The sequence below is a fragment of the Chelonia mydas genome, chromosome 1 (assembly GCF_015237465.2).
Source record: "Chelonia mydas isolate rCheMyd1 chromosome 1, rCheMyd1.pri.v2, whole genome shotgun sequence".
Lineage (NCBI taxonomy): Eukaryota > Metazoa > Chordata > Testudines > Cheloniidae > Chelonia > Chelonia mydas.
Window position 1 is genome coordinate 21,451,366 of NC_057849.1, and position 26,917 is coordinate 21,478,282.

A 26,917-nucleotide genomic window follows, 5' to 3' on the forward strand; every position below is an offset into this window, starting at 1 on the left:
ACTTCTGCAGTCTAAAAACAGTTATGTAACCAGCAACCAAACATGTCACTGAGGCTAGGAAGACCGGATACCAAGTGACTCCTAAATCTGGACGTTTTCCAATGCTATGTTTAAATTGCACAGCTAACAATACAAGGTTTCAGTTCTAATACCACACACAGTTAATACTGATAAGAAATAAGTCTGTACAAATATTGTCCATGCTTTTACACATACACATGTATACATACAGGACCCTGCTTTTACACAGTATCAGAGGGGTAGCTGTGTTACTCTGTATCCACAAAAACAAGGGAGGAGTCCGGTGGCACCTTAAAGACTAACAGATTTATTTGGGCATAAGCTTTCGTGGGCAAAAAAATCCACTTCTTCAGATCTTATACACAAATAAATCTGTTAGTCTTCACGGTGCCACCGGACTCCTTGTTGTTTTTGTTTTTACACAGTTACTACAACATTAACATTTGAAAGGCTGTTAATTATCTCTCTATAAAGCGCTTATCTGTGCTAAATTTCTTCTTTCCTCATGAACACACAAGAAAGTCAAGGAGGCTAAAAGTGAGGAAAGCTTTCCATACTTCCAGCTTGCAAAGTACAAAGAAAATAATCTCTGCACCCAGATGTTCCATCACCTGATGGTCTTTTCCGAGTACTCAGACCTCAACACCATGTAATAGTTATGAATAGGAAAAGTATTCTGGATCCTGACATGCAAACATGTGAAAGGCTGACACTGCTGAAGTTCTTATATTTACAAAACTATTGGACCAAATCCTGAAGTCCTCATTTAAAATGGAAAATGTTATCTAACTAAGGAATTTAGAATTTGACCTTTCATGATATTATTTCATCATAATTTAATTTGTGCTACAGAAAATCAAATTTTCACTGGTTTCTATAATACAAAAAACAATTCATACTTACCCTCTCCAATGTAATTTCTTCAAATTCATATTCGATTTCTGTTCCATTGACCTAAGAAAGCATGTAACAGAAAATCCATTAGCATTGAAGGTAATTAGGCAATAAACCACATATTTTACTCTTGAATATATACACTTATGTCCCATTACTTTGTGGGAATACAGTTCTTCAAAATAGAAGGCCTGGTCCTGCAAGCCTTCCACACGCAAATACTTGATTTGCCTCCCATTAAAGTCACTGGGAAAACTGACATTGACTTGACTCGTGCAGGATTAAGGCCAGAAAGCCCAGTTGAAATCAATGGTAGTTCTGGACATGGCAGACCTGAAAGACGGGTTGTTGAGATACATCATTTGAGTTTGCTTATTAAGATTCTACTTTGTGGACTCGACACAAATATTTAAATAATTTCCAAGCTGTACAATTCCATGGGAATGCATCTCTAGAAGCTCTTGCCATAAATGGCAGTAGGATTATTAATTATTCACTGCCTTACAAGCTCAAATACACTATGCAGTAATATTGACTGCCAGATGAGAAATTCATTGTTCTCACTGGAAAAATAATTCACTGATAAACCCACTGAAATACAGCATCTTGTTTACAACACTAACCTAGGGCAAAAACATGACAGAAGATCCTTACAATGGACACATGAATTACAAAAAAAACATTAACATGTCAATTCATTTCCTCAATTTAATTTGAATCTCAAAACAAATTAAATTGTACAAAATGCAAAAGTACCAAGAATGGGACGTGCCAGGCAAGAAATTATTCAATAAAATGGATGTTACTAGTTGAAGTAGTGGACTAGGACATGGATTTTCTCTCCATGTGCAAGCCCACTTAACCTCTCTTCCTCATCTGTTAAATGGAGATAATACCCTGAAGAGACGTCCTCTGGTTGTGCAGATTAATCAAGTTTAGTTAAGTGTCTTGTAAATATAAGTGTAAATAAGTATAATAAATAATCTCTTGAAAGAACTGTTACTAAAAAATTGCTCACTTTCTCATTTTCACCATATAATTATAAAATAAATCGATTGGAATATAAATATTTTACTTACATTTCAATGTATAGTATACAGAATTCATTGTCTGTATGAAATTTTAGTTTGTACTGACTTCAAAAGTTTTTATGTAGCCTGTTATAAAACTAGGCAAATAGCTAGATGAGTTGATGTCCCTCCTGGAAGACCTCTGCATACCCCTGTTTGAGAACCACTCTTCTAATGTATGTAGGTATTTCTAATGTGAACATTGCTATCAGGTTCATAAACCAAACAAAACAAACCAACCAAACAAAACCTTATGCTTTACTATAAAATATTTCACTTGGTTTAATTTATTTTCATTAAAAGAATGCATATTGGCCTCAGAATTATGCAACAATCTCAGGTATCAATTTTATTTTTTGTAAAGATGTAGATATGTTTTCACCTGTGATCCAAGCTTTGGTAAATCCTGAATGCAATAATATAGATTTACAACCCCAGAACACTCCCCCACCCAGCCCCCCAAAAACATGACACTAACCAAAAAAAATCCCAAATCAAAACAAAAAGGTCAAAAACACAAGTCAAACAAAATAGCGCGTTGAAGAATCAAATGCTTCAGTCATACAGCGTGTTGCTTTTGCTTATACTGTTACCTGTAATACTTATTACACCACCTCACATTACAAGGTGGAGAAGTATTAGCAGAAACATTCCTTAAGAAATTTTGTCTTTTGTGTTTATGGCGCTTCACTGTGTACCCAGACCACTCGCCCTGCCGTGGCTGCACCAGAAGAGGGGCCAATGCCGAGCTCCTAAGGTGGATTCTGTCCTTCCAGGATTATGAGATGGAGGTGGTCCATGTTAAAGGGGACTGCAAATGTCATAGCTGATGCTTTGACCCAGAGAGGGGGGCCTGAACTTCCCCAGGTCACCGGCTAAAGTGACCCTGCTCAGTTCGGTCTCGAAGGGGGGAGAAATTGATGAAGTGGGGATTTTCCGTTGTTATGTTGTATGCGAGTCTTACTGTTTTGCATGAATGCTGTGTGTGCCTCAGTTTCCCTGTGTATTGCACCAATGTCTAGGTGGTGGGAATAAGCATGTGACACTTTTGTGGGGGTTACTCCAGCTGCCTGCATGGATGGCCACCCCTTCATAACCTCAGACCCATGAGGGGGATGCAACCAGGTGACTCTTGGCCCAGGAAGCGAGACAAAGGCTGGAGGAGGAGCAACGGGCAGGGCAAGGGCCAGGCAGCTGGAAGCGGGTCAGTCTTTGTGCTCAGGGGGAGGACCAGAGCCCTGGCTCTGGGCTCCCCTCCCCCCAAGATGGACTTGGCTGAAAGTCACTGATTTCTGTGCTAACTAGTTCTCTGCCCTACACTGTGTTCCTGTAGACTAATAAACCTTCTGTTTTACCAGCTGGCTGAGAGTCACTGCTGACTGCGGAGTTGGGGTGGCAGGGCCCTCTGGCTTCCCCAGGAGTCCCGCCTGGGCAGACTTGCTACAGGAAGTGCATGGTGTGGAAGGGGATGCTGAAAGCTTCAAGGTCAGACCCAGGAAGGTCAAAGCTGTGTAAGCTTCTTGCCCTGGAGACAGTATGCTCAGAGAGAGAAGGCATGCTCCCCCAGAGTCCTGACTGTCTTCATAGGGAGTAGTTTCAGAGCATCACCCTGGTGACTCTGTGACAACTTTAGCATTTTACAGGTTTCCACATAAAGATGTTGCTTCACTATTATATCGGAAGCATACTGATATTGAAGAATTAATAGCTATTCCTAGGTTTTTGTCCTTTTTGACTAACAGTAATAAAACCAAAGCCATCTGCATGTCTCTGTTTTGATGAATATTTCTTACATCTTAAATTATTTAGGCAGGCAGGGAAGTCTGATCAATGCCTTCAATTTATCAGTCTTGCTCCGAAAGGCTTTTCTTTGCTTCTTACAATCACTTGTCCTTTGCATTAAAATCTTATTAATGCAGCAAAATGGAGTGGAGGGGGTAGGGAAGAAGGTATTTAAAAGTAAACAATCCTTTGTACAAAAATGAATGAAAAAAGCACAGACTGAATATCCAACCAGTATTTGCACACAAACAGGATCCTTATGATGACAGCCCAAGGGGATTTAATTTTATCATCCGCAATCTTAGCAGGGAAAAAAAAGGTCTTCCATTCAAATCTCCTTAAAGCATGATTCTCATAGCTGATATCAAGTTTCATAACAGTGAGGGTCAAGTATATGTTTAATCTTGGTCTAATTTTTTTTTGTTTTATATATAATTTTATACACACACACATATTTTGTGTCCTCCAATTAACGTCTTCCCTTTTCCTCCTGACTGTAGATAGAACCCCTATGCAGGAAGCCCCATCTCCGGTGACAATGTCTAACGAGGTCAGCAACAGCTGGCTGAAGAGGTTGACACAGATAGTCTCCTACAGTACCATCTGTCTGTATCCATCATCTGTCTCCTGTCTTATACTTGGATTGTAAGCTCTTTGGAGCAGGGACCAACTATTTGTTCTGTGTTTGTACTGCACCTGATACAGTGGGGTCCTTGTCTATGAGTAGGGCTGCTAAGTGCTACAGTAATAAAAAGGCTGAATATATTAAGTAAAAGTCACAGACAGGTCACAGGCAATAAAGAAAAATTCAGGGAAGCCCTTGACCTGTCCTTGATTTTACTAATAATATCCATAATAAAATGGGAAGGGTCTGGGCAGCTGCAGGGTGGCTGGAACCCAGGGGCCTCAGAGCTCCAGGGTCCCCCTGTCCTACCACGGTGGCTGGGGAGCGGCCAGGGTTTCCCTATCCCACCACGGTGGCTGGGGAGCTGCGGGGGTACCCGTCACCTGCAGCAGCCAGGAGCTGCAGGCTAACCCACCTGCCTGCTGTGGCTGGGAGCTGCAGGGTACCCATCTGCCCACGGCAGATGAGAGCTGCGGGGTACCCCTGCTGCCCATGGTGGCTCGGACCTTGGAGGACCCACTGCCTCGGGCGGTCGGGGTACCACACAGCTCCCTGTGGCTGTGGAAGGCGGCGGGACCTTGCAGCTCCCAGCAACCGGGGCTGAAGTCACAGAGACTCCGTGACTGCCATGACCTCTGTGACATAATCATAGCCTTAACAACCACCAACAAAGGAAAGAACTGATATTATATCAAGAGCTGGGTGAAACTCAGTTGGGTGAAATTTCCATTTGCAGGGGTTAGTATGAATCTATTTTCCAGTCTGAATATACATGAGTTTTCACCATCTGAATTCAAAGCAAAATTCACCACCCAGTTCTGCCTGATTTCAGATGGAAGTGAAAGATCCAAAACTACTTCATGTGGCTTTCCCCGGAAAAAGTCAGTATTTACAGATTTGCTTGAAATTCTTCTGGCTCAGTGAACCTGGTCAGAGTTGTGGTTCGTAACGAAACCTGACACCAGTTATGTATCCTTCTGATTTCATTTCTAAAGGTTTAGCTGTAGCAAATTAAGGGAGTATGATGGAATGCGTGGAACTGAGTGATAGATGGCAGGTGTGAAACTGGATGGGACGTTGCACCCCATAATGCTTTATGGGAATATGCTTATGAATGTATATATGACATAACTGGAATATGTTTTATGCTACATAGGCCATGTAACATCTCTCTGTAAAGGTTATGATCTACTGAATATATTCATCCTATTCGTATGGATGTATCATTTTTGTATTCAAAGTTATGAATATTGGCTGTGTACTTGTTTGAGTTTAAGTAACCTTAGTAAAACATTTGGTCAGCTTCTTGAGAAAGGAATGTGCAAATTAAGTGCACAATCAAGAAACACTTAACTAACAATGGATCTTGGAAGACTCCACTCCACATAAGAAGTCTTCCTGGAGACATTCAAGTTAACATGTGAGCAATGGCTGCTGCCTGTAAAAAGTGAGTCATGCATGGACATGTGACTTGCCCATGTGACTCCAAAACTCCATCTTGGAGCTGGATTTTGCATAGGAGAGAGGAGGGGGTCTCCACCTACAAGAGAAAGTCTATTTAAGCCCTGGGGAGACCCCTCGATTTTGTCTTCAGCTGGCTCAAGAGATAGCCTCTCCACCCCCAAAGGATACCTTAAAGAAACTGGAACAAAGGACAGTAACCACAGGGGTGTGAGCAATTGCTGGACCCAGACTAGAAGGAGGCTACTCTGTAAAAGAAGCTTACTGGAAAACTCTGAGGATGAGATTTCATCTGTAATCACTTTCTTACTGTATTAGGTTTAGACTTGCGTGTTTTATTTTATTTTGTTTGGTAATTTACTTTGTTCTGTTATTACTGGAACCACTTAAATCCTACTTTTTGTATTTAATAAAATCACTTTTTACTTATTAATTAACCCAGAGTATGCATTAATACCGGGGGGCGGGGGGTGGAAACAGCTGTGCATTTCTCTCTATCAATGTTATAGAGGGCGAAAATTTATGAGTTTAACCTGTGTAAGCTTTATAAAAGGTAAAACAGATTTATTTGGGGTTTGGACCCCATTGGGAACTGGGCATCTGCGTGGTGGAGACAGGAACACTTCTTAAGCTGTTTTCAGTTAAGCCTTCAGCTTTTGTGGGACGTTGTTCAGACTTGAGTCTGGGTTTGTACCAGGCAAGCATGTCTGGCTCAAACCAGGCAGGGTTCTGGAGTCCCAAGCTGGCAGGGAAAATGGATTAGAAGTAGTCTCAGCACATCAGTTGGCAGTTCCCAAGGGGGTTTCTGTGATCCAACAGATGCAAGGATTTTATTTGGCTTTAGATGGGGTTTGATGTAAGATGATTACTGATTTGCACACATGTGAACTGGTTGTGGTGAATGTGCACTAGGTTTGTAAGTGTGAAGACTGTTGTGGTCTGTATTGCATGAATTAGGTTAGAAACCAACTGCTTTCTTCCTATGTACAGAGTGTGTGTGTGTGTGTGTGTGTGTGTATATATATATATATATATATATATATATATATATATATATTTTTTTTAAAATAATTCCTAGGGCTGTGATTCACGACCATTAATGTGGAATTAAAGTTTAGAGATCTATCAAACTATGGCAGAAAGCCCTAATGTCAAAGTATAGTCTTTTTTCCTAAAGCCTCAAGGTTTAGAAAGCCAACATTTGAACAACACACTATAACCTTCAAATATCAGATATTCATAAACATATCTCCAACTTCTGTTTTGCTGCTGAAAATGAATTGCTAAGACTAAAAAAATGAAAATGTAATGGACAAATTCTCTAGGTGGTTCTGAATAGAGCAAAACTAGACAAGTCATGGCATATCAAAGGAAAACAAGAACTAGTATATCAGAGTAGCACAGGTGAATGACTCTTGGTCAGATAACTTCCAAAATGCACACACCATCATGGAGGTAATTCCAATGAAATGCAAGCACAAGACCATGTGAGCTAATATAGTATGTTAGTGCATGCACATATGTTCACGGAGTGTCACAGACCCAAAGATTTTGGTCAGACATCCATAAAATATTCAATATTATGTATAATTACAAACCCATTATTATTATTAAATAGTATTCATTTATATTATAGCAGTGCTGAAAGGCCCCAGTCAGGATTGGGTCCTTCTGGTACGGGATGCTGCACAGTCACAGAAAGTCCCTGTCCCATAGAGCTTACACTCTAAGAAATGCACCTTAATTTATCAAATAAAGATATTCATATAGTTTATAAAAAACAGGAGCATTATCAGGCTGTTTCACAAGAGAAAGCCCTATACTTTTCAGGTGCCTACAGTCTATAAATGTGATTAGATCACCACTCTGTGCATCTGAGGTGTAAGTTACTGAAAGTAATTTTAGGTCCAGCCCTTCTTACGGTTGCAGCACAAGAGAGGAAAGCCAAGAGTCAATGCTAAGTTTCACAGCTTGACAACACTCATATATTTGAAGCCCTAGTTATTATTGGGGGATTTTTCCCAAATGCTTGGCCAGAACATGGTTAGTTTTGGTCAAGAGATGTGTGGTAGAACAACTGACTGGAAACCATCACTAGGGTGACCAGATGTCCTGATTTTATAGGGACAGTCCCAATATTTGGGGCTTTGTCTTATATAGGTGCCTATTACCCCACCCTCCGTCCCGATTTTTCACACTTGCTATTCACCCTAACCGTCACTCAAGGGACATTACCAACAGTGCCTTAGAACTGATATAACTTGACATTCTAACAAGCACACAGGCCAAAGAAAGCCACCTCTTACTATGAGGTGAGCAGGAGAGAAGGAGGAACAAACAGGTCAGAGGGCGTAATTATACACAATGGCTTAGACGTGGATAAATGTTGTCAAGCGTTTGACATTTAGCCCAAGCTATCTCACTCCATGAGGATATGTAATTGACCTTGCTTCTTTCCTCAAAAGGTGGTTAGTTTGGGTGCTTTAAGGGGAGTTTTGCTATTTATGAAGGGGACTAAATTAAAGTAACCTGCTAATGTTGGATGAATTATTTACTTATCAGAAATTAGCTGTGTTTTTAGAAGATAATGCTACATTTCTAACTCAATGAGAATGATGTTGTGCCCAAGCTGCAAAGTACCCAGGATTCAAAGTACTCAGAAATGTTTTGTGCAGATAAATTCATAATAGCAAACTGGTACATTTATTGCACTTCTGTAATGGCAAAAATCTCCTAGTCTTGTGCTTTATTATATTAGATGAGGCATGTTTATAATCACCCAGAGATGCTCTGCTTACCTTTTTTTTGACTGATAAATTAAAATACTGTATCACTGGGATGATAAAATATAAGGATGTGATCATGCTAGTATTGTGGATAAAAAGGCATACGAAAAAGGTGATATCAAAAACATGCTCTTGGAATTTTATAAAGTGATATTGATATCTTGAGACTGTTACCCTTATGATTTGCCTTCATCCTTCTATTAATATTGACATAAATCAAAGCTTCTTATTATGTTTAGTTTTATTTTCCAGAGGGCCATGTTTTGGCTAAAGCATGAGCACATCTGCAGAGTTTTGCTAAAAATTAATGTTCAGTTTTATGATAGCTGAAAAACGTCAAACTGATTATCTGGAGTGAGGAGTACTTCTATCTGCTTTTATTAGCAATTACCTATTACCAATCAGAAAACTAGTCCCCTACACCAACTAGGTCCCAATTTTCATCTACACTGATTCTGTTTCTTTTGACTGCATGGTCTTAGTAGTTGTCTTTGCACCACATTCTTTATACCCTGCAAGACTGCCAAATTCATGTTACAGAAGTGATCACAGGGCACATTTGTTCTTTAAGAATTTTCATTTTGCTGCGTAATCTTTTTGAATTTCACAGTTCTAGCTGGCAGTATCAGATATTTTTACATACTTTTGGGAATGAAAATTTGAAAGGCCTTCATGATTTCTGCAATCAAATCAATGGGGTCAAAAATATTCCTTCAGTTATCCTTTATCTTTGGCTGCAGTCCTTCATTAATCTTCAGAACTACTTTACAGTTGGCAAGAAATGTGCTCATCTCTTTTCATCATTTTTTTTTTTTGTTAAGTAAAGTGTCTTTGCCTCTATCCACAAACATATAGAAAATAGTCTACTAAATTCTTTGGTAATTTTATCAAGGACAACAATCAGTTTTCAAATATGATTCTGCTTTTTCCAGGTACCATAGAGAGCTTGCCAGAAAACTGTCAGATCAATCCTCATTTTCAAAGAGAGCCTGAGTGCATTTTTATGTGGTTCCTATCCAAGATTCCAGGCATTTCTTTTTAATCTCAGCTTGTAACATTCCACATCCTTCCTCCCCAATATTTCCTTTAGGAAACAAAGAGGCAATTTGTTAACCCCCTTGAAGGAAAGAATAAATTACATATGTTAAGGCGTTTCTTGCCTGTAAAACCACAAGACAAGCTGTTATATAAAGATATAGGTGTGGAGGAGAATAAAAAAAACCCAAGGAAATACCCGCTGTATGGTTCTTAAAAATATATATATACATGGCACCAAGTGTAGGGCTCTCACAGGCTTCAACAACACAAATGCCTCTACCTGGTAACTGCAATCATCAACTCCACTGCCTCTGCCAAGTTAAAGAAAACGGATACTTGTGCATTCAACAGAAGGCTACAGTACACACAGCAACAAGCCTTTTCATCACATACCAGTTATGGAAGAGATCACTTTGACCTCATTGCAAAGTTAGCAGGGTTCACAGAAGTTCCACCTGTTAGTCAACAATCTAATGGTTTGCTGCTGCAGGGTCATTAACAACAAACTGTATGCTGCTCATGTGACTTCCTCCTTGCTATGTCAAATGGGAGAAAGTTAAGGCCTTTTATTCAGTTGATCATTCTTTCTTCCTCACATGCTGCTTCTCTCTGTTTCTGCAACCCTATGCAGCCCACCTCTTCTCTCTGGAAACCTCATCCATTCACAAAATGATTGGTACAACCCCTATACAGTTGATTCTCAATTCCCTCTCTTTCCCCAACCACTCTCCCTTTACCAATTCGCACATCTCCAAATGTCTCCAACATCTCCTCCTGGATGCTCTGCTGCAATCTCAAACTCATTCTTACCAAAACGAAATCTATTTTTCTTCCTAGTCCTCATGCAGCACCTTTTCTTTGCACCCTCCACAACTCCCCATTGCTCAGTTTCACAACTTCTGTATCTTCTTTGACTTTTCATTCCTTTTCACATCATGTCAGGACTTATGTCCTGCTTCATCCTCCTCAATATCCCCCTAATCCTCATTTTTCTCATTCTCCATCAAATCACTAGCGTTGATCAATTCCTGCTCTGATTACAAGATTCTTCACCTTTCTGAGCTGCCTGCATCTCACTACTTCTTCTCTATCCAATACCACCAATAACACCATCTTCTCTCATAGCTCTCCTTAAATTATTGCAACTGCATCACCTCCCCACCTTGCATTCCTTCACTAACTTAATTTCACCAGAAACCTAACCCAATCTTTGAATATCTTTATTCTCATGTCATCGTAGTCTTTCCATTGTCCACACTCCTCACAATCCCCTTTCCTTTGACTACTTTCATTCTCAGTTTTGCTCCTTCTTTTATGCTATCTCCTCTGACTGGACAAGTTTCTTACTCCCTGCATGAAGACTGCACTATCATTCAGATTACTCCCATGCAACTCCTTCCAGGTACCCTTGCTACCTTAACCTGCTCACCAGTAATCTCTCCACTTCGTCCACTATTACACTGGTTTTTGTCTTGTCTTCGTTGTCTATATTGTATGGATTGTAAGCCACTCTGGAGGATGTGTATTTCTTCATGTTTGTAAAGCACAATTAAATATACATAATGATGATGAAGAATTTAACTCACAGCCTCACCATGACTACATCCATAAGAGCTTCCTCTACAACCCATAAGCATGTAGTCACATTTTATCTAGCTGAATGAAACAACATAGGTACTCACAACATAGTCTATTACACAGGCTTATGCTGTTGAAACATCACTTAATGCATTTTGCTTGATGATTTCCTGACATCCCTATATCTTAAAGCTCTTCTGTAGGATATCTTTAACTTACTTACTAATGGTCACTGCTGACTACTAAAACACACACTGATCACTACATCTTCTCAAATGGAACAGACACCGATTTGTTTCCACAATCATGTCATTCAGTTCACACGCAGCAGCCATTTCCAGAAGTACATTCAGCAGAACTGGGTACTAGTTTTCTTTCAATGACATTTGGTCTTGGAAAAGTATTCAGAACTTTCACAGTAAAAAGGAAAGCAAGTCTCAAGTAAATGACTTTGTAGGTGTTCAATATCACCAGGTTCTCTTGTGTGCCATTCATTGCATTTACTAGACAGCTTCATAACAGTTTTCACTCAGTTTTCTTCACTCTGTTATATACTTCTGATATTGTTGATGCCCCAATGTAAGATTAAGCATAAACTTTCAGTATGTCAAGATCCATCACAATCTTAGAGCACTATCCATCAGTTTTTCAATTTCTACACACATACATTTCTGGAAGTACATCAGTACTTGAAGATCACAATTTATGTACAAAATAGTCAACGGGAGTTTCTACTGTTTCAATGACCTTGCTTCATCAACTAAGAGTGCAAAGTTGATGTGTCCTTGGACTTATTTGGCTATTCTTTTCCAAATGGTAAATGCTATTTGTCATTCAGAGATTAGTAATTTTCTTTGGAATTACAATGTTTAAAAGCCAGAGAATAATTTAAAAACAAAACCACAACAACTGAGTTTATTAAAAGAGATAAGCACCTGGTCAAGGTGGAATCTACTCTACATTTACGAATAAATCCACCCCATATCAACTGACAAAACCTTAAACCAATGAAAGCAGACAGATGTATTACACTGAAAATGTACCAAAGCTTAGAAACTAATTACAACTTGATGTGGTATATCTCATAACGATAAAACGAGTAGTCATGAACATTCCCTTGCACCTTGGACAAACGCACGTCTTCATATAACATGAACCAGCCCCAAACTTAAACACCTTTTTTATTTTAAGTAAGATTACCTAGTCTGCTGCCCCTTGTTATACTACAAACTTCCCAGTAGGAAGCATATTAAAACCCTGAGACTAACTGTATAAGACACAGGGACTCAGGGCATTGAAAAAAGAGAGATGCCAAGGGAAAAGTTTCCAGCATACAGTCCCTATCTAAGTTTTTAAAACTCTGCCCCTAGTAACTGAGTGGCTTTAAAACCTTTCCCATTTTGCCATAGATAAGATTATCTGTATAAAGAATAATGCAATGCAGATTCTAGGGTTACATTATTGAGGTATGTGAGGCCACTGAGAACTTGTTAAGGGTGACCATCAGACTGTATTTATGTACAAATGGAGCAGCAGCCTCACATAGAGTTGCACAAATATAGTTGCCAGGTTTGCCGGCCTCAACTCTAGAACACCATTACCAATGCAAAGTTGTTCCCTTGAGTGCTTTGTGGTCTTCAAATGCTTTGTGCAATCCTATTTTAGATATGACTCAAATGGTGGAGCTTACTCTGCTTTCCTTGTGTGGTTATTCCACAATCTAACAGATGTTACTATTAGTAAATTATTTCTGATCCTCATCCTAAACTTTCCTTTGTTTAATTTACCCCCTTACTCCTCATTATACCACCAGCCCTTCCCCACCCTTCCCAAGCCTTGAGCAACTCACAACATCCTTATCTCAATTTCGCCTTCTAACGGGAACACTACCACTTAATGACCATGTTCACAGGGGTGCTGCGCAGATTAATGACTGTAAAGCATCTTGAAGCTGTAACATTTTTTACATGTGCCTAATATTATTATTGTAGCTCAACTGGTTTGCCCAACACACTGTTAAAACCTCTCATCACTCATGTTACTCTTTAATGAAAGTGAAAGCCTTAGCAGGCCTGCTAGCAAGCAGACTAAAGAATTGTGGACAAGAAATTAAGCTTCAAGCATTCAGTAATAACTCAGTCAAAAACAAAATAAATAATCACCTCAAAATAAAAACAGTGCAACTAGAAAGCAAAAAAATATATAAACCTGGAATATGTTTGGGTAATTTACATTCTGGCATTGGGATTATGATCAAACTGTCATTTGTGTAGAGAAACTTCTGCTAAACTTACCAGCACAGAGTTACAAACAAAACTCAAAAAGAAAAGGAGTACTTGTGGCACCTTAGAGACTAACAAATTTTTTTGAGCGTAAGCTTTTGTGCTACAGCTCACTTCATCGGATGCATTCAGTGGAAAATACAGTGGGGAGATCTATACACATAGAGAACATGAAACAATGGGTGTTACCATACACACTGTAAGGAGAGTGATCACTTAAGGTGAGCTATTACCAGCAGGAGAGTGGGGGGGGGGGGGGGGAGGCAGGAAATCTTTTGTAGTGATAATCAAGGTGGGTCATTTCCAGCAGTTGACAAGAATGTCTGAGGAACAGTGGGGGGCGGGGAGCAGAACAAACAAGGGGAAATAGTTTTACTTTGTGTAATGACGCATCCACTCCCAGTCTCTATTCAAGCCTAAGTTAATTGTATCCAGTTTGCAAATTAATTCCAATTCAGCAGTCTCTCGCTGGAGTCTGTTTTAGAAGTTCTTTTGTTGAAGAATTGCCACTTTTAGGTCTGTAATCTCGTGACCAAAGAGATTGAAGTGTTCTCCAACTGGTTTTTGAATGTTATAATTCTTGACGTCTGATTTGTGTCCATTTATTCTTTTACGTAGAGACTGTCTGGTTTGGCCAATGTACATGGCAGAGGGGCATTGCTGACACATGATGGCATATATCACATTGGTAGATGTGCAGGTGAACGAGCCTCTGATAGTGTGGCTGATGTGATTAGGCCCTATGATGGTGTCCCCTGAATAGATATGTGGGCACAGTTGGCAACAGTCCCAAATTCAAACACCTTTTGAGTTAAATGCATAGCATGCTTCCTGAAAGGAAGATTGTGTTATTATATAAAAAGAAAGGCAACAAATGTTCTAAGAATGTTTTTAATGTACAAACATCTACTGTGACGCACGGCTAGAAAGGGTTAAACATCCTGCAAAATAAATAACCCACAGAAGACATGTGGGGAGACAATGTTTGTGTTTTTGTGTATTTACATATGTATGAGTAGGGTGGACAGTTGTAACCAACAGTCCCTGTCTATGCTATATTCTGATAATTCAGAGGTCAAAAGAACATCCTATCATGTAAATGAATTGTAAACATGATATATCTCAGTATTCATCTCTCTTTGAAATGTACTGTGAATGGTGGAGGAACAAGCAAACATGTTAATTCGTATAGCTAAGTACCAGTGATGGACCTCCTTCAAAGTCATCCTAATTACCTTTTGTTCCCTGAGGAATTCCAACTTGTTAAAAGACATGAAATTGTATAAAAGATACTTGGGTCCTGATTCTGTCATCTCAGAGCTGCTTAGACTTCATCAGGGGAAGTTTGAGTTGCAAGACTGAGGTCCCAGTTATGCTGGTACACCCTGGATATGAGATTTGGACTATGACCTGAATTCTGAAGAAACTCTTTGCAACTACAAAGCAATATACATACAGCATTCATGTCTGTATGTATATTGATCTTTTAACCACACTCTTTTCTCTCATTTTTTAATAACTTTTAGTTTAGTTAATAAGAATTGGCTGTAGTGTGTATTTGGGTAAGATCTGAAACATTCATTAACCTGGGAGGTAATGTGTCCAATCCTTTGGGATTAGAAGAACCTTTTCTTTTATATGATAAAATAAGATTTACAGACATTTTCATCATATTCATGTGGGTACCTGGATGGAGGCCTGATGCTGGATCACTTTAAGGGAACGGTGTTGTTTGGATTTCTGAGTAACCAGTAAGGTAATAAAGAAGCTATTTTATGCTGGCTTGGTAAATCTAAGTATTGGAATATCCACCAGCTTTATGGGGATTGTCTGCCCCATTCTTTGCAGTTTACCCTCATTGAATGACCACAGCTGACTCCGCACTAGGACCCAGTCACACAACAGAGAAATAACACTTAGGAAACATTTAGCATGGTAGTATGCAATACATTTTTTATCATTTAAAGTACTGTATTGTCTCTTATCAGAAGCATAAAATGGTTCTGTATATGACATCAACTATCTTTGGTGTCTTCTCTAAGGGTGTCTGAATATTAAAATTCATTATTTCCATATCTAACCTGTAAAATGAAAGGTACCAGAGATATGGGCAACATTCTGCTTCTGTCTGGAGGATCCTGATTTGTAAAACCATTCCAGGTCATTTCATATTAATGTGAGCTGTTGTAATAATTGAGGCCTTGTAGGCCTTCTTTAATTATTAGCTTAACTGGTGAAAAGTGAGTATCGGTTCATGATTTGTTACAATGACCTGTTATATAAAATTGTTTCAGAAAAGATGTGAGAAGGAGACAGAAAGATTGAATTAATTTAAACAGAAAGGGTCTACTGTACCACGCAAGGATCGTGTTAAGATTATGACTGTTAAACAAGTGGCAGAGCGGATCAAAAACCAATTCACCAAAATTGGTGTGCTGGAAATTAGGTCTCATTAATGGACAAAACATCGAGAGAAATGGATAATTCCATCCATTGTCTTTTGGGGACCCTTAAAAAAAAAAAAAGAGAGAGACTTTGGGAAAAGAGAAAAAAATTTTACCCTCACCACAGCTCTAGCAGAAGGACTGTTGGTGTGATACCAGAACTTGATACTGCAGTGGGGATGCCTGATTATCATCACTGCACCAGCAAGGACTCCAAACTGACATATGTGAGATTCTACTCTGTTTTCCTCTCCCTCATGTGCTCCTTTCTGCGCCCCCATCTTCCTCTAGTCCTATCTCTCTCTCTCTCTCCGATTTTCACCTGATCCTGAACAACTGTACTGCACAGCGCTCCCATGGGAGATGAGATGGCCCATCCAGTTCTGCTTGGCCTGCAGAGGACCAGTGAAGGAGAGGGACCTAACTAAACCGAACAGATAATGTCCCTGACTGGGAGATGAACCAGGGTCCAGAGCAACAGCTGTCGTAGTCGACCTACAAACTTAAAGCATCCATCCATGACTGATCAGCCACTCTGCATCCTGAGAACATCAACAAAAGCTGTGTTTCCCCCATCTTTAATATCCTCCAAAAAAGGACTTTGATAGGTTTTGATTACGTTTGTTTGACAAAAACAATCAATTTCAATGCTCTTGACCTCATTATGATTCTTTTCCTTTTGTGTGTTTCAATCAATACATTTCTAACTCTTGGCATGAATTTTATAGTGTGTTTGCCATGGTACTAAGCAGGCTGAAGTCTCTAGACATCAAACCACAAATATCGTTAAACCAGCATTAAATAATGTTAATACCTTTAGCTCTTTGGGCCCATATATTCCATCTAAATATATACAACAGGGTTTCAAGGTCATTTTTGGTTCTTCTGTAAATATCATTCTGTCATAAAATGTCCTAAAGACCCCAGGGCTATTACACTGATTTTCCTGAATAGAGGTTGAGCCCCATTGTACCTAACAGGAAAAAAGTCTCTGCCCCCAAAGAATTTTCAGTTCATACAGAAAAAAACAGACAAGGAGGTCAGAGAAAGGAGTAAAATTCCACAATTAACAGATGGGTTACTGAGATATGGAAATATAAAGGCTCCAGCCCTGCAACTGGCTCCACATGGTTGGATCCATGCACCTGCCCAAAGCCACAATGACTTCAGAATTGGTATTTCAGAAAAAAGTGTGCTTATGTTATAATATTTAGTTAGATTTATTTTTAGCACTCATCTTAGACTGTGGGTGCTTTACAGTAAAACAAGAATTCATACATGCACATTACAACTAAAGGACGTTACCGTGTCAAAGGCCAAAATACAAAGTCACGACTAAAGTTGGGAAAGGTTTAGTTAACTTTATTTTACACCTCTGTACTTCTGATTTTCATCACAAACAAGATAGTTGATGAAAACAGGAAGTGCAGAAGTGTACAATAATGAAGCCGAACAAGCCCTCAAAGTTAAGCAAAATTATCTAGATAGATATATAAATACAACATATTGATTTCAGTGGGTCTCTGTGCAGAGATAAGGATTTACAGAAATAGATCAGATTGCAAGACAGATGCCCATTTGAGCCCTAAAGCCAAATCCAACTCGCCTTATTTATGAGAATAATCCCATTGAAGTCATGAATATTGTGGGCAGACTTTGGTCTCCAATTTGGAAGCAAACTGGACACATTTCAACAATGTGAGCAGGACACATGAATTCAAGCTTTCTATAGATGCTAGTATAAATGGATATGCAAATATTTGACAATGATACAAGGTACTTTAACATAAAAATGCTTGAGTTTAAACAAGAAAATATTTCTCTCTCTCTACCATGTTCACACAATGCCAGAAACAGGTTGTTATAAAGACCAGGAAGCCCATATCTTCACTTTCTTCAATGCGGAAAGTTGACCAGAAAAAGGTTAGTAAGACTTATTCTGACTTAGCATTTGAGCAAATGTATATATATAAAAAAAAAACACAGTGCCTCGGAAAGGGATATAGAAATAAAATAGTATCTAGAGCAGCAACAGTAAATTATGTTTGTCTTCCTCTAGGAGAACTAACCGAGACAGGCCATATGGATTTTATCTTGTGCGGAGAATGAGAAAGCACTATCAAAACAGCATTAGTCTGCTTCCACTACAGTGTAAGATCATGAGGAGCATGAAAATACAAAAAACCCTTAAATTACAGGGATTAACTTCTCTTCTGTACCTTTCTTGCCAAATTGTAACTCAGTGCCTCTGACGCAAACCCAGAGTAGCTATGCTTACTTCTTGTTTCAGTTACCACAGTTTAAATACACAGTAACTCAACCGAACTGAGACTCAAACATCTGTTCAACACTAATTTTGTTCTGATCACATTATTGCCCAATAAAACTGAGTGTAGAATGAAGCAAAACATAACACTTTAGTAGAAACAAAAAGGGAAGTTTTCTGTTCAGCTGAAGCGGAGCACAATGTGTCAGTCAGGAAGGAAGAAAAGATGCTTGGTTCCAAGAGAACCACAGATATTATCATCTTGACACATGATGAATTATAGGAATAAAACCTGGGAAGCAGGTTGAGTATATTAGCATAGGATACATAAACAGTACACCTCAATGGCAGTTTCTCATTATTAGCCATCTCCACTAACTGCCAAATTACCATATGCAGGCTGCTTGGAATTCTATTAGTTTCAAATAGAGTCAATCTACTGTAGAAAATTCAGATCAGTTATTCATGAAACTCAGATAACTGGTATATCCATGAAGGCTCTTCTTTCTCTATATGATTTCCTATGTGCAGATCTAGGCTGCCTGAACACTGATTAAAAATATCATTTACCATCTAGGCTGACAGGAGCACTGATTCATCATTTTACTGAAATAGGTAGCAAGCCTTTTTAGAGTACAATAAAACACTCCAAAGATCAGTCAAGTTGGTCACAAGTAGAACCAACGAGCTTCCCAAAGTTCGAAGGGCAGATTTTCAGCTGGGGTAAACTGTTCGCTGTCAGATTATGTACTCTCAGGGGAGAAACTGCTTTCCCACTGCTAAACTTTTCAAGTTGCACTTTATAAAGTGAAACATAAATCAGTTGCCGCTGCAGAAGGGAAAAAATAATGTCCTTCAATCAGTTAGAATATACCTATACTTTTAAGTGATGGAGTCCTCAAAAATTAAATTCTTCCATTTCTAAGAATGTGTTAGAGCAGGACTTTTCACTTCTATTCCTAGCCACCATTAGCTTGCTGTGCAACACTAGACAATAGTTTTCTCTGTGTTCCTCAGTTTACCATATGCAAATAGATGTAATACTCCTGACAAAAAAGTGCATTAACCATTGTGTGTAAAGTGCATTGAGACCCTCAGAAATAAGGTCCTGTAGAAGGGCAGTTTCTTCTTTCCTAGGCCATGTCTATACTGCCACTTACATTGGCAAAACTTATGTTGCACAGGGGTGTGAAAAAACCACACCCCTGAGCGACATAAGTTTCACCGGCATAAGTGGTAGTGTGCACAGTGCCATGCTGGTGAGAGAGTTTCTCCAGCTGACAGAGCTATGCCACTTGTGGAGATGATTTTATTATGTTGACAGGAGAGCTCTCTCCCATCGGCACAGAATGTCTGTATGAGCGATCTTACAGAGGCATAGCTGCATCGGTACAGCTGTGCTGCTGTAAGTTTGCTAGTGTAGACATGGCCTTCAACCGATAAGACAATGATGTCTGAACTGACGCTTCTTATGCTGCCGATATTCCAGTCTCAAAGTTAAAGACTCAGCAGGTGAGGGGTAGAGTGGGGATCTCGGTTCAGAAAGGACTCAGCAGATGGAGGCCTCCAGTTTGTCCTTCCAAAACAAGAGAGCAGCACTCTAGCGCTTATGTTTTTCCCCTCTCTTTGGTACAAGCCAACATGAGGAAAGAAAAGGCCTGCGTTTCAGCAATGCTCTGGACCTTCTCCATGTTGTTCCCCACTCTATACTCTGAGCTGTTCGGTAGGTGGCGCTCTTGCTTCAATGAGCCCCATCTATACTCCCTTGTGGTCCAGCTAGTGTCACTCTAGCCTCTGGTACACCACTCTATCATCCTGAAGGTCCAATGAGCCTCACTACACAGGTGTTGTGCGTCACTCACACTGCTGTCACTTGCTGCCGAGGCCCATGGAAGCTCTGAACTCCACTCTGGTCATCTCTCCAGCCCCACCATATACCTGGCCTGGAGCCTGTATGGCGCAGGCGGGTACCACCCGCCACCCTCCCACCTTGATTACCACCCCCGCCCATCCCTGGAGTCTGGCGTGCCCCCCTCTCCCACACCCTCACACTGCCTGGGGCTTCCTGAGCCTGCAGGAGCAACTGCAGTCAGTGCTGAGGGGGGGAGGCACCCCTGCAGCGACTATCTCAAACATGACAGAATTACCAACTTGAGATCATTTCTGCCGGGCTCCAGTACTTGAAACTTTAGTATGACATTGCTGCCTTTGAAATATAGTGAACAGCTCTTTCCAAAACCACATTAAAACCAAGTATATAACTAAAGTAATGATTTACCTGCACTTACTATAACCATCTGCTATGTTACCAAATTCAATTAAGAACAACAATCATATGACAGAGGCATTTAAAAGAAAGTTATAGCCTGGGCAAACTCAATCCATGTGTACTCCAGGAGTGCCATCCACCTTTATATCATACGCTTGTCAATTACACATTTAATACATGAGGAATAAAAACTTGAACAAACATATAAAAATGACAGATAACAAATGTATTTGGTGGGCTGAGAGTGCAGATGTGTTGCATATTCTCTCATTATATGGTCCCTATTTGCAACTGGACACTTTGGATCCACTGATTTTAAGAGACCCATGCGGAGCCCTGTAATACTAACAACATACTTCTTGTTCAGCCATCAAAAGTGGACATGATATCAGAAAACGGCCCAAAGTAGCAGCAAAAAACACCTCATCTAAACTCCCATGAACTTATGTCAGATCCAGGTCTGAACTTCTAGGCTGCCTCTAACCCCCAGTAGGCTGAACAAAATCCCAAACACAGATAACTTCTGTTCCAAATGTTGTAGCTCATGCTAACCAGCACATTAAATAGAATAAAGTTCTTCTGGATGTATTAAAACTGAAATTTAATAGAAAAATATGAACCTGACTCTCCTCAAGACTGGTGAATAACTGCTGATTGGGACAGTGTCTTGCTTAGTCCCCTGAAGTACTTCGTAGGCCAAAGCCTAAAAGCATGACACATCATATATGCATGTCCTGTACTGTGGTTTATTTGGAATAGAAGGGCAACTCTCATTTTTTATGAACTATGTTCTTTTGCAGTTCAGTAAGCTACTCTTCCACCTGAGTGTTAATGGCAATCTCTCTGTTGAGCATCCGAAGAAGGTGTTTCTTGACTGATTCTGAAGGCTGGGGTTATTCATTAATAATTTAAGATGGAAAATACCGCATTTTTTCAGAATAAAAAGGGTCAGGGCACAGGTTACACATGCCTAGGAGATGCTTCACTTGATACATTAACAAGATGCTGATTTTTATACTGAAGGTCAGATTCATTTTTAGTTTTGTGGGGGAGGGGATGTTTTGTTTTTTTAATTTAGTACTTAACCAAAGTTTTATGTGTATAGAAAATTTAAAAAGTGAAAAGTAGCACAATTCCCTTATGAAGTACTAATTTTCTATACTACAGAACTGTACTGAGTGTGATTTAAATGAAATTCAGTAATTAGTACTACCTCATGCTACACCCTTTGTGTGTGCGCATGCATGGTGTTTCCAGTACATATGGTTTCATCTTGAGTCTTGTATTTGGGTGTATTCTCCTAAAGCCACAGTTCCTGGAATCACATGATTAAGGGAAAATTCCAGCTTTAATTTATTTATTTTAACTAGACATTTCTAGCTCTCCTAGAAGCAGCTGTTTGAAAACAGAGGGATAGAATTTAAGGCCTGAAGTGTCTACCAGATCATCTAGTCTGATTTCCTGTGCAACACAGGCCACCAGTGCCACCCAGCACCCACACACTAAAGCCTTAATTAGGTCAGATTAATACAGCCCACAGGAGACTAGACTATTATATGCCACAGGAGGAGAATGGGAGGGACCGAGGTGCACCATGCCCAAGACCTCTGCAGTGGCAGGAAATTGATTAAGTGAGACAATGCTAGCAAGTGACATGCACCCAATGCTTCAGAGGAATGTGAAAACTTCCCAAGGTCACTGCCAATATGACCCGAGGGAAAATTCCTTCCTGATCCCACATCTGATGATCAATTAGACCCTGAGCTTGAGAGCAAGAACCAGCCAGCCAAGCACCTGGGAAAGAGAATGCTCGGTGCCACCTCAGAACAGCAACCCACCCCTTCCAGTATCCCATCTCCAGCTGTGGCCATCTCTGATGCTTCAGAGAAAGGAGACAAAAAGACAACTCAGAGTACAGTGGCGGGGGGAAAAATCCCTGCCTGATCCCTACAGGCTCCAAGCCACAAGAAAGCAAACAAAGAGCTCCCCCCGCCCGCCATTTTGTTTGATTGTTTGTTTGTTTTAAATCTCATGGTTTCTGTCATAAATATAAAGGGAAGGGTAATCACCTTTAAAATCCCTCCTGGCCAGAGGAAAAATCCTTTCACCTGTAAAGGGTTAAGAAGCTAAAGGTAACCTCGCTGGCACCTGAGCAAAATGACCAATGAGGAGACAAGATACTTTCAAAAGCTGGGAGGAGGGAGAAAAACAAAGGGTCTGTGTCTGTCTGTGTGATGCTTTTGCCGGGGACAGAACAGGAATGGAGTCTTAGAACTTAGTAAGTAATCTAGCTAGATATGCGTTAGATTATGATTTCTTTAAATGGCTGAGAAAATAGCTGCTGAATAGAATGAATATTCCTGTCTGTGTGTCTTTTTTGTAACTTAAGGTTTTGCCTAGAGGGATTCTCTATGTTTTGAATCTGATTACCCTGTAAGGTATTTACCATTCTGATTTTACAGAGGTGATTCTTTTTTACGTCTATTAAAAGTCTTCTTGTAAGGAAACTGAATGCTTTTTTCATTGTTCTAAGATCCAAGGGTTTGGGTCTGTGATCACCTATGCAAATTGGTGAGGATTTTTACCAAACCTTCCCCAGGAAGTGGGGTGCAAGGGTTGGGAGGATTTTGGGGGGGAAAGAGGTTTCCAAACTACGTTTTCTCAGGAACCCAGATAAAGTTTGGTGGTGGCAGTGGAAGTCCAAGGGCAAAGGGTAAAATAGTTTGTACCTTGGGGAAGTTTTAACCTAAGCTGGTAAAAGTAAGCTTAGGAGGTTTTCAAGCAGGTCCCCACATCTGTACCCTAGAGTTCAGAGTGGTGATGGAACCTTGACAGTTTCTAAATCAGTCTAGTGATTTTGGGCAAGGGCTTAGGAGTTTTTGTACACTTGGCCCCAGCAGTATGTTGCATAGTTGGCCCCAACCCTGCAAATACTTATGACTGTGCTGCTTACAATTAAGAACATTTGCAGGACTGGGCCTTAATTGTAATCACATCTGGAAAAAGGCTTTATCAAAAGGGAATAGGGGGAGTCTTATGTTTTGATAGGAGTACAGTCAGGCTCAGGGTCAATCTGAACTCCTCTACTAAGGGGATCTCCATCTGTACCCTCTCTACCCCCCAGTGTCTGTTGACTGAATTCTCTCCCACAGCACTACTCTGGGGGAGCACCGGGCCCTAGCTTTGAAACATACAAGGGCATACTCATTCCTGCGGAAACTAAAATAGGCCCCCAAAATGTAATTTAGAATTTGCAATTTAATGATTAGCCAGATATTTTGTTAAACATTTTCCTTGGTTAATGGTATGTGCTTAGGACACATTTATTGAGGGAGAGATGTTCAAAAGTACCTAAGAGCACAAACCTTATAGAAAAAAATCAATGGGGCATATGGATACTTTACAAAATCAATTTGTTGGATACTTTAGAAAATCTCCCCTTTAAAGTGCTATATTTTAAAAGAAAGAAGTATGACATTCACTGGTAGCGAGGTAGAAAAAACAACAGGCATCAGAGAACTAAAATAAATTTGAGTCAGAAATTCCTTTCTGTATTTTTGTTTTCCTTTTTTCGTTTTTATATCCCTATTATGCTCTTACCATTATTCTAAAAACAGGGAGTTCCATCAAAATGATGACAACTGGAATGAAGGCCAAAAATTGCATCCCTTTAACATATTGTTTTCAAGGTTATTAAGGCCACAATCATGTGAACACTCATTTCCAGGATTGAGGCCTAAATCAATAAAAACATTTGGAGGCAGTACGAGATCAGCAAAGCAGAGAATTCTGTATTGAACTAGTGTGTGATTGCCTGCATTTGAATTTCAGAAGTTTAAGGTTAACTATAAACTGACTGTCCTTCTACTCATGCCAGACTCCAAGGGGAAGTTTGTTCAAAGTATTTATCCTCTGAGGATCAAAAAGTGCTTTAAACTGAGATTAACTAAATCCATCCTCTAAATATTCTTGTGAGGTGGATAAGTAGTATATAGAAATCACTTCAGCCACCGATGAAAGGTAGCTACCTCTGTGGTAGAACACAGCAGCTATTTAGCAGAGCACAAAGACTACACCACAACAGAAGGGCCAAAAAACATCTTATTAATGGACGCCATGCCATGCTTTGGGAAATTCCAGATCAGAACCTTTTAGCTCAGGATTTTAATGCTCCAATTACCTAAATCTCTATATGTTTGCTTAAAAGTGGTATGCATGCATCATAAAGTTCATGTTCATTAGTTATAAAGTGCCATACAGAACATGGCACTTCACAAAAATATATTAAGCCTGCATCCTTGCACCAAAAGAGCTTACCATCTGGGGCTAGCTTGTAATTGAGCGAGTAACAGGCAGCATGCAGCTGTACTGACCCATGATGAGCCCTGAGTGGCACTAAGTGGGACTCAGATTCTCATTGCTTTCTTGCCCACAAAGTTGGAGGGAAATCATTTACTGCAGCCTTTGAAAGCTGCAGCCCCCCCACACACACACTTTCGTGCTTTCTCAGCTCTCCTGGCTGGTGGGGAGGAGAGCCAAAACATCACCCAATCCTCACACCTCTATGTCCCCTCCTCACCCACTTGCTCCATGTGGGTAGGAAGGAGACAGCAATATGATGGGAAGCAATATGGGAAGAAAGAAAAGACGATAGGCCAGGACACATGCTTCTAGCACTTAATATTTTAACTGATTAAAAATAATATCAATACATCTAAGTGGATTTTTAGCCCAACAAGAAACATATAAGAAAGGGAAAGAAGCTAAAGATTACATTCAATCCCCAGATAAATATGTGAGGCTCCCCCTGATTTCAGTGAATGATGTATGAGTTTATCCTGTATTAGGTTAGAACTAGCCATTTAGCACCTATGCAAATTCCTAAAAGAACTAAATGACGATTACTCTGCATCAGGGAAACTGAGGTGACTCACACAGTTTTAAATGAATGCTTCCTATTATAAAAAGGAACTAAAATTTATAGCCAAAGAATACAGAATGAACAAACTCCTACCCATGTTTAATTGTGCTTAAGCTACTGCAGAAGAATTCATTTTGTACCATTAATGTCTCCTATCAAATTAATTCCCACAACTGAAGCTTGGCAAACCTAAGGTTTTCAAGTCACTGAACCGAGAAACAAAGCTAATTAACTAGTCCCTTTATGATTTCCTGCAGGCTGGAACTAGAAAGAAGAATGTAAGTATGGCATAATAGAATAGAGGGCCCTTCCCTTCCCTTCCCTCTGTTCAAAGAAAGGCAGATTGACAAAAACAATCTGCCACATGATGAAAATTTTTTCAAGTTGCCTAGCTGAAAAGGGTTTAACAAGGCACTGATCAATGTCAACAGCACCAAAAGTTTTAATTAATCAATATCTTTCTGATATGAGAGAGAGAAATCAGGGTCTACAGAGTGCATACAAAGCACACAAGAAAAGGAAAAGTGGTCTTTGGTGAACCACCGAAAACTTGAGACTGCCCTAAAGGTATGTGCAAAAATAACAAGGAGTACTTGTGGCACCTTAGAGACTAATCAATTTATTTCGGCATAAGCTTTCGTGGGCTAAAACCACTTCATCAGACGCATGCAGTGGAAAATACAGTAGGAAGATTATATATATATATATATATATATATATATATATATATATATATACACACACACACACACACACACAGAGAACATGAAAAAATGGGGGTTGCCATACCAACTCTAATGAAACTAATCAATTAAGGTGGGCTATTATCAGCAGGAAAAAAAAACCCTTTTGTAGTGATAATCAGGATGGCCCATTTCAAACAGTTGACAAGAAGGTGCGAGTAACAGTAGGGGGAGAATTAGCATGGGGAAATAGTTTTTAGTTTGTGCAATGACCCATCCACTCCCAGGCTTTATTCAAGCTTAATTTAATGGCAAAGGGGCATTGCTGGCACATAATGGCATATATCACATTGGTAGATGTGCAGGTGAACGAGCCCCTGATGGCATGGCTAATGTGATTAGGTCCTAGGATGGTGTCACTTGAATAAATATGTGGACAGAGTTGGCATTGGGCTTTGTTGCAAGGATAGGTTTCCTGGGTTAGTGTTTTTGTTGTGTCGTGTGTGGTTGCTGGTAAGTATTTGCTTCAGGTTGGGAGGCTGTCTGTAAGCGAGGACTGGTCTGTCTCCCAAAATCTGTGAGAGTGAGGGATCATTTTCCAGGATAGGTTGTAGATCTTTGATGATGCGCTGGAGAGGTTTTAGTTGGGGGCTGAAGGTGACGGCTAGTGGCGTTCTGTTATTTTCTTTGTTGGGCCTGTCCTGTAGTACTGGGTACTCTTCTGCCTCTGTCAATCTGTTTTTTCACTTAAGCAGGTGGGTACTGTAGTTTTAAGAACGCTTGATAGAGATCTTGTA

The 26,917-nt window shown here is 39.9% G+C and overlaps 1 protein-coding gene across 11 annotated transcripts in view; it reads right to left on the reverse strand.

The window, feature by feature from the left end:
* Window positions 1-26,917, reverse strand: part of DLG2 (discs large MAGUK scaffold protein 2) — a 1,449,547-nt gene that overhangs the window by 515,899 nt on the left and 906,731 nt on the right. For all 11 annotated transcript variants that reach the window (XM_043528333.1, XM_043528345.1, XM_043528361.1 and 8 more), the window contains one exon: window positions 925-975. In XM_043528333.1, the coding sequence (XP_043384268.1) occupies window positions 925-975 (51 nt within the window). The remainder of the gene's footprint in view (window positions 1-924; window positions 976-26,917) is intronic.